Source organism: Crassostrea angulata, chromosome 8, assembly GCF_025612915.1.
Source record: "Crassostrea angulata isolate pt1a10 chromosome 8, ASM2561291v2, whole genome shotgun sequence".
In the NCBI taxonomy this organism is placed as follows: domain Eukaryota; kingdom Metazoa; phylum Mollusca; class Bivalvia; order Ostreida; family Ostreidae; genus Magallana; species Magallana angulata.
The window spans coordinates 59117334-59130664 of record NC_069118.1 but is presented as its reverse complement, the minus strand read 5'-3'; the positions used below and the strand labels follow the sequence as shown (position 1 = coordinate 59130664).

The 13331-nt window shown below is 32.1% G+C and overlaps 1 protein-coding gene across 2 annotated transcripts; it reads left to right on the top strand.

Moving 5' to 3' along the window:
- Nucleotides 1-1972: 1972 nt before the first annotated feature.
- On the top strand, nucleotides 1973-12736 carry LOC128161679 (ADP-sugar pyrophosphatase-like). 2 transcript variants are annotated; one of them, XM_052825043.1, is made up of 9 exons: nucleotides 1973-2131; nucleotides 2491-2553; nucleotides 3304-3352; nucleotides 3475-3582; nucleotides 8034-8129; nucleotides 8924-8979; nucleotides 9931-9976; nucleotides 10696-10749; nucleotides 11933-12736. In XM_052825043.1, exons 1-9 carry the CDS (start codon nucleotides 2003-2005, stop codon nucleotides 12007-12009), a joined length of 678 nt encoding a protein of 225 aa, XP_052681003.1. In that variant the 5' UTR covers nucleotides 1973-2002; the 3' UTR covers nucleotides 12010-12736. The 2 variants fall into 2 exon arrangements, with proteins under 2 accessions (XP_052681003.1, XP_052681002.1); XM_052825042.1 differs by having other exon boundaries at nucleotides 2491-2558; nucleotides 3303-3352.
- Nucleotides 12737-13331: the final 595 nt, after the last annotated feature.

The window sequence follows — 13331 nt, the reverse complement described above, 5'->3', positions numbered from 1 at the left end:
ACAAATTGAGTCCGTTTTACTTTTAAAAATAACATTAATCTGTTTAAAATTTAAACGTAACGTCAAGCGGATTAGTCCCTTTTTGACGTTGGTGCATTGCGACGTGTCTTGTGACGTAAAATCCAGGTTTTACAGATTTAACTAAATTGTTCTATCCAATCAAATGCCGCGTTCCAACCAGAATTAAATTATTATAGCAATGAATCATAATTTTTTGAAGTATACACTCTCATAACTGCAGCGGTGTGTGCATACAAATTGAGTAACGCGCGTTAGCGCGTTATTTAAGCATTGAATCATTATTTTTTGAAAGATATAGTCTCATAACTGCAGCGGTGTGTGCATACAAATTGAATAACGCGCGCTAGCTTCTTCCCTTGTCTGCAAATGTGATTTTTACGTCAAAATTTCTGTTTTATCCTAAGGGTAAGTTCAAATTAATGGAAGAGCCACTGTAACAGCCACAAGCGTGAACTTTAATTCTCGCTTGTTACGTTGCATTTTACAGGGTTCAACGTTTGTGACGTCATAATAAAACTAGTCATTCTAACCTTTGAGTACCCTGTGTGTGTTAAAGTCTTATAACTGCAGTATCTTTTCACACACTTTACATGCAAAAAATATTTGGAATGTAAATATTACAATTTAAAAAACATGATAGAATCTACACGAAGCAGTATGGGGGACTTTAAAATGTTCTTTAAAACAAAGTTCATGAATCCTAAACGTGAAAGAAAGAAAGATTAATTTAACAGTATTTTGATGAATATTGTCCACTGTCCGAGAGCTTTGCATTGGGGTGGGATAAAACGTTACATTTTTTTTCAAAAACATTATTACATCAATTTTAGTTAATTAATTGTAGCGGCTAGCCCATATAGCACCAGCAAGGAACGATGTCCAGCGTTAATGAATACCAGACAGCAATTTTTAAGAATAAAGAATCATTCCTTGAGTATTATGAGGTGATAAATTTGGCTGGGCGTTATTAAATCCAACAAAAAGGTTGAAGGACTCTTTATAAAATTTGATCACCCTGACCCTATTTGATCTTTTCACAATAATCAAAGAATGATTCCTTATTAATTATATTTATATTATTTTCAGCAATTGTACGATTAAATATTAGATAATGCAAACCCCGTTTGCGCCCCAAGAATACGTCATTTGAATTTATTGGACAAAGACACTGAAAAATGTATTTTAAAAAAATTCTGCGATAAACAATAAAAGACTTAATTTCATAATGTAAGGACATTGGAGAGACAATGTATTTTTATGATTTTATATCTTTTATTTCCGACTAATGTTTAAATGAAAAAAACCCAAGAAGTCTAGATCAAGGTATATTGTGAGAGGGCCAATGAGGAGGACCTTTATTATCATAGGAGGCAATATTAAATACCTTTATTATCCTACATGTATTTACAAATCTATTATTTAAAACTGAAATCTATCAATGCTGCATAATGACAATTTGTTAAATTCAATAAGTTTTTACCATGTTATTTTCTTTTTATGATTAAAACCACATGCTGTTATACACCGATTATGACGTACTATGACCTACAATTTTAAACCTAAAATAAATATATGGCTGTGTAGCATATTTTAAAATTGAAAATCGTCGATTAACAAGCCTATACATCAAGTTAGTTTGATTAAGGAGGCTGGTTAATAAATCAACCATCAGAGCTTCCTAAATTTTTAAGACTGAGCTATAAACTATAATATAAAATAGGAACAAATCCAAATATTTTAGCTTTTAAATTTGGGTATTTTCCTGCATTCTTTTCCTAATATTCTTTTTATGGAGCTCTTCTTGTAAAGAAAATTAATACAGTCCAAGGCCACGACCATCAATCCCTCTAAAGAAGTTAATCATTATTAAAATGAATATATTACAATAGAAGCAAATGATGTGTTCAAATACAGCATAACGATCGGGCTCGAAATTTCATTTTAAAAGTGAAAGTACAAGGCAGAGACGTTTCTATCGTCAATGTGTTTTTGTACTTTTAGTTCCGTTCTGCGTTTACAACAGAGAACAACTTCATTACGGAGAGTAAAATTAATACAAGCATTCTATACCATGGCTTCTCCAAACGCTGCCAAATTTGTGAAAGAAGAGGTCTGCTCTTTAATTTAAAATTATTTGCATTTTAAACTTCAAAAGCCTCAAGGGGTCGTAATAGCTGCAATAATCATTAATGTAGTTCTCTCCGATTTTGTACACAGTCGTGAATTCAAATATTATTGATTTGATTGGGTGTTTTTTTTAAATTATTGTTTATTTACAGGTAGCTAAAAAGGAATTAATTCTTTAAAATGCTTATTCAAATGTTTAACTTCTTTTATTCAAAATACCCATGTGATTGCATATACTTTGATATTTGATGCAAGTCAATGATATGATTTTCTTTGTTTATAGTCACTGTTGTTGCTAATTTATTCTAGTTTACTTATCGTTTTTGTTTAAATTTTCTTTAGGAAGTTGCAAGAGGAAAGTGGCTTTCCTTGAATAATATCACCTACACAGATCCTACAGGAAGAGAAAGGTATGTTATATCAATGATCTGTATAAACCTCACATCTAACAAACAATATAAAAAAGAGTTATCTACTTGTATTTATTGTATTTATATGCAAGATTTTGAGATTTTTTTGGAAAGTCACAGTTTAAAGGACATTGTAAGAATTTGGTTCGAACTTTATTTTTTGTTTAATTGTTTACAATGTTTTAGTAATGCATTTCTAACGATCAAGCAAAATTTGAGTGTCAGTCGTAGATTTATATGCAAGATACAGGGCTCACAATACTTTGTCAAGCTCACAAGGCTCGTGCCAATGTTTTTGTTTACATTGGTTCAATATATCAGTAAAGTTCTTTTTCAAGCTGATTTTCTATCTGCTAATTTATTTTGCACATAAATAAACCTATTGTTTGTCTTATTCATTTTTGGTCGTTTAAAACTGGAATTTTCTTTGTCATATTTTGAAAAATGTATGCACTAAAAAAACATGACCTGAGCTTTGCTTACATAACAAAAAATTCCGTGTCTCACTTATAACCTCCACGCCTGTCAAACAATTTGATTGACTTTGCTGAATCATTGTAAACATTAAAAAAACAGAAAAAATGAAATTAAATCAAAATCATGACCATGTCTCTTTAAAGCCATTTAAAAAATCATTGTTTGTATAAATTTCATTTAATTGATAATAAACTTTAAAAAATCACTAATACTGTCAGAAAAATTATACATGTAATAGGTATTTTAATTGTTCTGCTCTATACAAAGACAGTGGGAGTGTGTGAAGCGGACAACGCGACAAACAGATTCAGCCGATGGTGGGTAGATATTTATATAATCACAGTAAACTTTATTAATAAATTTTTAAGTGAGGTCAAAATATAGTTTAGGGTGATACCTTCATTAACAACAGACAGTGCACTTGTTATTTATCTGACAGCTGTTGGTATCATCGCAATCCTGAAGCGGATGCTGAAGTTTGACTGTATCGTGCTGGTCCTCCAATATCGACCGCCGATGAAATGCTGCACCGTGGAATTTCCTGCTGGTGCGTCTACATGATCCTGTCATCTGTTATTGTGTATACTTTATTAGTTTGTTTAATGCTTTTGAGTTGTTGATTCTTTTTGTTAAGGGGAAAGGGGGTTGTTCTTTCTTTTCTACGGTGATTTTTGTTGTTTTGTTTTGTACATTATTTTTTGGTTGTTTTTGTTGTTTTTTTTTAGGTCACCTGAGTCACTCAGGTGACCTATTGCAATTGGTCTTCGTCCGTCGTCGTGCGTTAACAATTTTACATTTTTAACTTCTTCTTGAAAACTACCTGGCCAATCATTACCATTTTTGGTGTGAAGCATCTTTATGGTAAGAAGAATCTAAATTGTGAAATTCATGGCTCTACCACCCATGGGGTGCCACGGGCGGGGCAAAATATGCAAAAAAAGCCAAATTTTCAAAAATCTTCTTCTCTACTCCCACGCATGTGAGGAAAAAACTGGTTGCATGGTTATGATGTCCATGAAGTCTTCTACCAAAATTGTGAAATTCATGACCCCTGGGTCAGGGGTTCTGGCTCTAGGGTGGGGCCAATATGGCCATATAGTAAAAATGTATTAAATCTTAGAAAATCTTCTTCTCTACTACCATATATATTTTTAAAAAACTAAATGCATGATTATAATGTCCATGAAGCCCTCTACCTAAATTGTGAAATTCATGACCCCTGGGTCAGGGGTTCATGCTCTAGGGTGGGGCCAATATGGCCAAATAGTGAAAATGTATTAAATCTTAGAAAATCTTCTTCTCTACTATCATATATATTTGTTAAATTATAAATGCATGATAATGACGTCCATAAAGCCCTCAACCAAAATTGTGAAATTCATGACCCCTGGGTCAGGGGTTCAGGCTCTAGGGTGGGGCCAATATGGCCATATAGTAAAAATGTATTAAATCTTAGAGAAAATCTTCTTCTCTACTCCCATATATATTTTTAAAAATCTAAATGCATGATTATGATGTCCATGAAGCCCTCTACCTAAATTGTGAAATTCATGACCCCTAGGTCAGGGGTTCATGCTCTAGGGTGGGGCCAATATGGCCAAATAGTGAAAATGTATTAAATCTTAGAAAATCTTCTTCTCTACTCCAATATATATTTGTTAAAAACTAAATGCATGATTATGATGTCCATGAGGCCCTATATCAAAATTGTGAAATTCATGACCCCTGGGTCAGGGGTTCAGGCTTAAGGGTGGGGCCAATGGCCAAATAGTGAAAATGTATTAAATGTTAAAAAATCTTCTCTACTCCCATATATATTTATTAAAAACTAAATGCATGGTTATGATGTCCATGAAGCCCTCTACCGTAATTGTGAAATTCATGACCCCTGGGACAGGGGTTCAGGCTCTAGGGTGGGGCCAATATGGCCAAATAATAAAAATGTATTAAATCTTAGAAAATCTTCTTCTCTACTATCATATATATTTGTTAAAAACTAAATGCATGGTAATGATGTCCATGAGGTCCTCTACCAAAATTGTGAAATTCATGACCCCTTTATTAGGTGCTGTTGGGGGGGGGGGGGGGGGGGCAATATGGCAATATAGTGTTAATGCATATAATGTTTAAAAATCTTCTTCTCTTTTCTTACTCAGCTATATAAAAAACTGACTAATAATTATGTTAACTAGGAAGTCCTCTACTGAAATTTTAATTTTCATGTCCCCTCAAGGATGGGTTTTGACTCTAGGGCAGGGCCAAAATGGATGTATAGATGTTAATGCATATAACGTTAAAAATTTATCTTCTTTACTCCCACACACCTGAAAGGAAAACTGAAATCATGATATCATGATTTTGTAGACCAGATCTTTTAGTTTTTCACCAAAATTATAGCTTTCACAGTTCTTTTTGAAATGTGGTTGTCATTACAAGTTTATAATTGTTCTACTCCAGTATAAAACCTAATTAATTAGATGCATATGAGTCATTCTCCAAAAAGGTGGTTTTGGGTTGTTCAAGGGCACTAGAAAGTATAATCCTTGATTTTTGCCAAGTTTCACTTTTGTGCTACCTTTGGATATATATTAGCATACATATTGGCACATAAACAGTTAATTCTAACAAAATCTTAAAAATTTAGAAAGTTTATAAGTTGATTTTTTCACATTATTTGACTGTTCCCACTCAGAGTTTGCGACTTTAAATAGGTTTTGTAAGGTAGTAAGACCATTTTTTATTAAAATAATAGGGTCAAGAGATAAAAGGTAAGTAAAATACCTCTCTCAAACAAAAAGACGAAGAAAATATATGAACAATATTTTTCAGCGAGATCAAGTTTGTCTGTTACATGTTTTTATGTCCATGGTGTAACGAAACAAAATATTGGTGTGTAAGAGTTGTTATTCTTAGTAATTTGAAAGATAATTGATGCCTCCTTATTCCCATCGTATAGCTATAAACAATGATAGAAAACAAAATAGCTGAAGATGAAATTTACTCAATTTTTTTAATGATAAGTAAGTAGAAATAAATGTGTAACTTTTTATATTGTCTTTGGGCTAACAGGAAATACTTAGGAAAAAGAAATATTTAGACACTCTGGAAAACAGACAAACTATTGCTAAGTGTTGTTGTAGCAGATAATATGCTCTTTTACTCTGAGGGAGCAGTAATTATTAAGCAGAGACAAGTTAATTCATAAATATGTCCTTTGTGTAACAGTCCTTGGTGTAACAAGAACAAAAAGTTACACCATAGACTATCACTGTTATCCCAGAGACTATAATTTACATAATTTATTTTTTTGGGAAAGATATGATGAAATTATTCAATAAATATATCACAATGTATCACATTTGTTAGTTTATGCTTAAATATAATGTTGATGCATCTGTTTGCTGTAGATCTAGATTATTTCTCAATCATGCAATATTTTGTTACCCCAAAGACACATATAATTAACACCAAGGACATATGACCTAAAATATTCATTTAAAAAAAATTCAGCATTGTCAAATCAAACCAAATTTAGCAATTCAAGTATAATTAATATTGAATTTGATATTGGACTTACAGCTTAAGCCAAATTTTCCCTTAAAAAAATATTATTTGACTTTAAACAAAATGTGTTACCAAGGACTTTTAATGTTACACAAAAAGTATTTTAATTCCCATGCATGTATTTCTGATAGAAAAATTAATAAAACTAGTATTGTATAAATACATTTTATGACAGATTATGCAATGTAGTATAATAAAATATTAAAATTATTCATCAACTAGATAAAATGGTGTCCATGGTGTAACATGTTGTGTCTTTTGTATAACAAACTTAAATTTTAAGCCTGAACTTGTAGAGAATAACAGTAACATGTATAATATATCTGCTGAAAAGTGCATTTGGTAATTTTGAATTCATTTAAAATACTGGTACATTCAAGCTTTCAAAACAAATTGAAATATTATTTAAAACTTTGATTCTTATAACAGACGAAGTCCATGGTGTAGCATAAGTGTCCTTGGTGAAACATACTGGAACTAAATTGTGTAAATAATTTGACTTTAGGGGCACTATTATGCACATTGATAATGATTACTGTTAAATATATGCATTCATAAGTTATAGCTATGAAAACATTCAGTTGTCTCTATTTTGAAATCTGATATTTTTGTGTTTAAATAAAGGTTGTCCTTGGTATAACATTTGGACTAACAATAATTGTCCTTAGTGTAACATCCCTTATTTTGTTTTTATTTTCAAAGATTTTTCAAGAAATATTGAGGTTTTTTCACTTAAGATTATTTTTCATGTCACTTACAAGTGTCTCCCAAAAAATATCAGACATTAAATGGAGAAGAAGTTTTCAGTGCGCTATACAATGTCATGAGATAGATGCATATTTCTCATTCACAAACCAAATATGAAAAATTAAGGAAAATACATTATTAAATTCTTGTTTTATGATTAAGTTCAAGAAAAACTTCAAAAAATTTAACTTTAACACCAAACCAAATGCATGAACAATAAGATTTAATGAAATTTATGAATATTTCTTATGCGTTACACCAAAGACTGTTTTCTTTTCATGTGGTTGTAAATATCATATTTTTATAGATTTTCACTTGATGTACTGTTGGCATATTTTAGCAAACAAACATCATGATATGCCCGATACAAACTATGATAAATTCAATCTGGTTGTAAATACTTTGTTTTTAAACAAGTGGTACTTGAAAAAATCCACCTTTTTTTAGAATGACCCATATATGAGACTCCATGACAAGATTGTGTATGGGATATATGCTACTCAGGTGACCGTTAAGGCCAGTTGGCCTCTTGTTTTTTTATATGTTTGTTTTTGGGGTGTTTGTTTTTCTCATTTTTTTTTTGAGGGGGGGGGGGGGGGCTGTATGCTTAATCATAACTCCTGTTTATTTTTAAAGCACTTTAAACCATGATAAGTGAACTACCAGATATCTGACTTTTTGTTGCAGGCCTAGTGGATGCTGGTGAATCTCCTGAAACCGCGGCCGTCCGAGAGCTTTACGAAGAAACAGGGTACACAGCCTCAGTCAAACATGTCACCCCAGGTAAGTTAGTGTGGGAAAGTTATAAGTATGAGAAATACAGCAGGTAACAATCTAAATGGAAGCCTGAAATATAGTGAGAATAGTTATTACATGTTATTGAAAATTAGAATCATTTTAACAAGAGCTTGGACTTTTGGGTAGTTGTGTCAACAGCATTGTGACGTAGACCTGTCTATATATTGTTGCTAGCCACTCAGCCATGGCTCTTAGAAATCAACAAGATTTGTCTGGATTTTGAGCTAAGACTATTCAATCGATGTATATTTCGCTTGAAAACAGCTTCATTTTTAACTTGTTACTGAAAGTCCAAGGCCTTGTTAACTTGTTACTGAAAGTCCAAGGCCTTGTTAAAATGGTTTGACATGTATTTATTTGATATTTGTTTGGTTTTTATTGCTCCGAATCAGCTTTCTATATGTATATCTGATGAATTATGCATAAGAGTTCAGATTTTGACATGAGAGTGATGGTTATAGACCAGTCAATAAATACTTATGAACTACAGGTGATGGGATTTATGTAAAAAAAAAAAAAAACCTGAAATTAACTAAGGCAAAACAAAACTTGAGACAGCTGTGTATGAGTAAAGAAAAAAGGTAAATACATTATGATTTTTCTTGTAATATAATTATACTCTTATATTTGCGTATTTCATCAGCTATTACATCATCCTGATCTGAATTTGATGTGTTTTCTGTAAAAGTTGATTTGGACTGATAGAAGACAGAACATTGAGACAGCCATGATCTTTGTTCAGAAAAGGAATGAGGACTGTTTTGTTTGTCTGGTTACAGCTCTGTGTTTTGACCCTGGCCTTGGGAACACAACAGTACAGCTAGTCACAGTGGAGGTGAGTCCAAGGTCATTAAAACTAGATCTTTGATCCGCTCCAGTAAGATCACTACACAACGGAGGGGATCAAAGTTTTAATTCTAATTAGATTGAGGTGAGTCCAAATGTACATATACATTAGATAGTTTTGATGTAACATATTTCTCTCAGAGTTATTTCCCTTGGACACCATTTTGTGGAAAAGCCAGTGAATTTTTGTCTTCAAGCAACCAATACTGCAGTATATTTCATAAGATTTTAGTAGAAAAGTCTAAACAATATCACAGTTACTGGAATAAGTAAATAAGGCTTTAACAAATGTAAATTAATCACAAAAACAGCAGCTATAATTACACTTAGAGCTTGATCAACCTATTAAGAGGGCTTGATGGTCAGTATAGCCATTTTTAGAATATGTACAGACTTTCTGTAGAAAAGAAGAGTTCTATATAAAAATAAAGGAAAATACTCATAATACAAAAAGTAAAATATGTAGGTTTTTTTTTTAGTTTATTATGGTTTATGGCTAGAAATCTTAAAATTTCAAGTAAATTTCGAGTAGATCTGATGGTTAATTTGTGACTGACGAGATTCCTTAAGTTGAATCTCCATGTGAAATATTAATACGTGTACCCTGTAAAAACATGTCAGAAATTAAAATACCTCTCCTCAACAGTATGTTATACGCACAGTTTCTAACTCTTGCTCTTTTTAAAACTTCTTATTAATCAATATACACCTGCATGTACATATCACTTCATGCAAACATAACAAATGGCATTGTTGCTACTTGAGTATGTTGTATGTTTTTTGATCTATTACATGTACATTTATATTCATTGATGGCAATGATGAGTCCAGTATACGTTAATTTTGTTATGAGACTTAATATGATGGATATGATGAGACTTGATCAGTTTATGGCTTTTTATAAGAATTGAAAATATGGGTTTTTTTGTTTATTATTCAGATTGATGGCAATGATGAGAAAAATCAAAACCCACAGCAGAAGACTGGTGAGATATTTTTTTGTCAATCCATCATTTACCTTTCGCCCTTGATTTCTGTAGCTGAAAAAAATAAATCAAACATCTGTCCCTCTCTATTCTAAAATAAAATTGTACAAACTACATGTATGAAAATATACTACACATTCCTGTGTTTTATTGATTTTTGAAAAGCATTTATTTTTCTGTTTCATCTTACCATCACGACTTACAGAAGAATCAGGTAAGATGGCCATGTAAAGTATTTTACCTGATTTATGCTTGTTAAAATCCTTCACCGTCTATACATTTGAAGAAGTGTACTGACTTGAGAGAAGTTGTAGATGGTGTGACAGGCACGTGAATGATATTATGCCCCTCTAAAGTATATCTTTAATCATTTGTTTTGTTGTGAAGTGAATTCATAGACACTTTGAGACTTAGCTAGAACATATGATTTTTCTCACACTTTCATGTATCCTCTACATTTATTTGTCAAAATGTATTTTGTTTATCTAATCTATCATCTCTCTCTCATCGCTAAGCCATATTTTTTCTCTGGTAAAACAAAGATATTTTCTATACCCCTCTCTCTCTCTCTCTCTCTCTCTCTCTCTCTCTCTCTCTCTCTCTCTCTCTCTCTCTCTACTTAGACACTTTTTTTTCTAATAAGCAAAATAAATTTTCTTATAATCGGCAATCTGATTTCCAAACTATCACTTTCATGCCATTATTTTGTTTCTATCCAGAGTTTATAGAAGTGGTATTAATTCCTGTGGACGACCTCCTACAACGACTGGATGGTAAGCTTAACTCAGCGCTTTTCATTCTTATAGAACCTGATATACATATCCTCTATTTGACAAAACAAACCAAAATTAGCCAATAGCAAGGACAAAGAAAAAACTATTTACATTGTTAATCAGGATACTTCATTAATTAGAATGGTAGAGAGTTCAGTTAACTCAAATTGATTTTTTATGGCTCCCAACTTAATCTAAGATGCATGCTATTTTTTTTGTGTTTGGTTTGTGGTTTTTTAATCAGTATTTTACATAAAGATGTACTTTGTTGGACAGTATTTAAACAGGTGCTTCCTATGAACAAGATGACCTTTATTAAAGGGACTTTAGGTCAAGGTTAAAGTAACTCTTATCATAACTGCTAGGTTGTCAGATCAATACCTTAAAAAAACATTCGCTGTACATACTTAAACATTAATGCGCAGGTGCCCCTCCCCCTCAAAAATAGATGGCCCTTTTATTGATTTTGAGTTTGCAAACTTTAAGGTCAAAGGTTACACTATCTTTGAAATTGACCATTACACCAATAGATGACTCAACCTTAAACTTAATGCCCCTTAGAAGTAGATGTCTCATTTTAAGATCACAAAGTCAAGGGTCAAGGTTTTATTGATATACAAGTATATGTACCTGATAGAGGAAACATAGTGTACCACTTCTGTTGGTCCACTCAGCACATTGGGATGTACAAGTAAATCTTGTCAATACTAGTATTGCCACTTGGTGGTATATTTTGTTTTGCATGGTCAACATTTTACTTACTAGTCTGGTCTGCTTTGCTGTATTATAATTATCACTTTTACTACTGCATTTTTTTTTAAATTTTATCATTATAATGACTATTTCAATTGTCAGAAAATTCCACCAAATTCATATCTTTTAAAAAGAGATTCCATGCAGCCAATATGTAATGAGTTTGAATTTACTTGTAAACTTAAGCAGTTAAGAGGGCAAGACGGTAGTGGCCATTTTTAGACTGTATTAATCTCCTTAAAATGAAGAGTTATGTATACAGATATAGGAAAATATTCAGATTTTAAAGCTATAATATTTATATTTTTCTTTATCAAATTATTGTGTATGGTCATAAAATCATTCTTCAAATTTTCAGGTAGATCTGTTTGTTAACATTGTTAATTCGTTGACCATTAAGCCTCTTTAATCTTTGATTGATTTGTTTCAGATTATGCAAAGTCGGGATACAGTGTTGATTCACGGGTGTATTCATACGCGTTAGGACTACAACCTAAGACTTCTTGATTAAAACTGTATAGATCTCATAAGATTGCATTATGTTATTATCTTTTGTACATAGTCTCTATAATAATACATGTAATATGCATTATGATTTTACTAATGTTCTTCATTCATACACAACAACTTTACATAACTAGACCAATAAATTCAATTTTATTTTTATACATGTGTCGCACACATTTTAATTTAACAGGCCACGAACGTATCCATTCATCCAGAAATTACTCCTGGTCCCGTTTTCTGCAAGAGAAATTAACAGACACATGTACATGTAATAGTAAATGGTACATGTAACACACTACGACCAACGCGGATCCCGTATTTTCATAAAAGATTGCAATATGTTATTATCTTTTGTACCAAATCTTTATAAAATAATCATTATGATGATACCCATGTCCTTCACCTATACACAACAACTTTACATAACTAGACCAATAAATTCATTTTTATCTTTAATTTTACATGTATGCCATCTTTCTTTTGTTAAAAAATGTGTATAAAACAAAACTTTTTTTTAAAAACCCTTAATGGTTAGTAAATCTTGAAAAGTGTATACTTAATAGCATCGGGGAAAGTTTAGGTTTACGAATTGTTAAGTTGACATGTTATATAGCCCATGCAATGTATTGCCCTGTTCTGTTCGTTTATATGTTTGGAATCCGTATCATATTTACATGTACGTGAATACTGATGGGCTGTAACGTGAATAAAGAATGAATGGTATGTATATGTCGGTTATTGTTGTTGGCATTGCCCTTTCTCTTATGTCTTACACAGTTGAATTTACAGATTTAACGTAGAGTGTAAGCTGTAACAGGCAACGAACGTAGCCATTCAGAATTTACTCCTGGTCCCGTTTTGTGCAAGAGAAATTAACAGACACATGTAATAGTAAATGGTACATGTAACACACTACGGCCAACGCGGATCCCGTATTTTCCCGCGACGGTGATCGCGGGGCCACGATTTTACCGTGATGGTGAAAGACACCGTAACAAATGTGTGCTCGGTCTCATCGATTAAATCGAGAAGAAGAAAAACGCTCTTTGTTTTCTGTTTTAATTTTTGTTAGAAGTAAGATATTATAGATATTATAAGAAAAAAAATTACATGTACATATGTAATAGTACATGCACAAGAAGATGTTCAAGAATATGTTACAACATGATGGTATTATACACTGTATATGTTTATCTGTACTGTCGGTCATTAAGCAGTCTGGGCGGACTCCGAAAAAGGAGTAAACTCCGAAAACGGAGTATTTGGCACCGTCATGCATTGCGATTTTCTCAACTTCCGTTTTGTAGCTAATGTAAATAATG

What these genes read in the sequence shown, in the direction of transcription:
- LOC128161679 (XM_052825042.1), top strand. Translation starts at nt 2,003, where the DNA reads ATGTGTTTTTGTACTTTTAGTTCCGTTCTGCGTTTACAACAGAGAACA. An exon ending in GATCCTACAGGAAGAGAAAG is followed by an intron (nt 2,559 to 3,302) that starts GTATGTTATATC and finishes CTCTATACAAAG; the next exon opens with ACAGTGGGAGTGTGTGAAGC. An exon ending in ACAAACAGATTCAGCCGATG is followed by an intron (nt 3,353 to 3,474) that starts GTGGGTAGATAT and finishes TTTATCTGACAG; the next exon opens with CTGTTGGTATCATCGCAATC.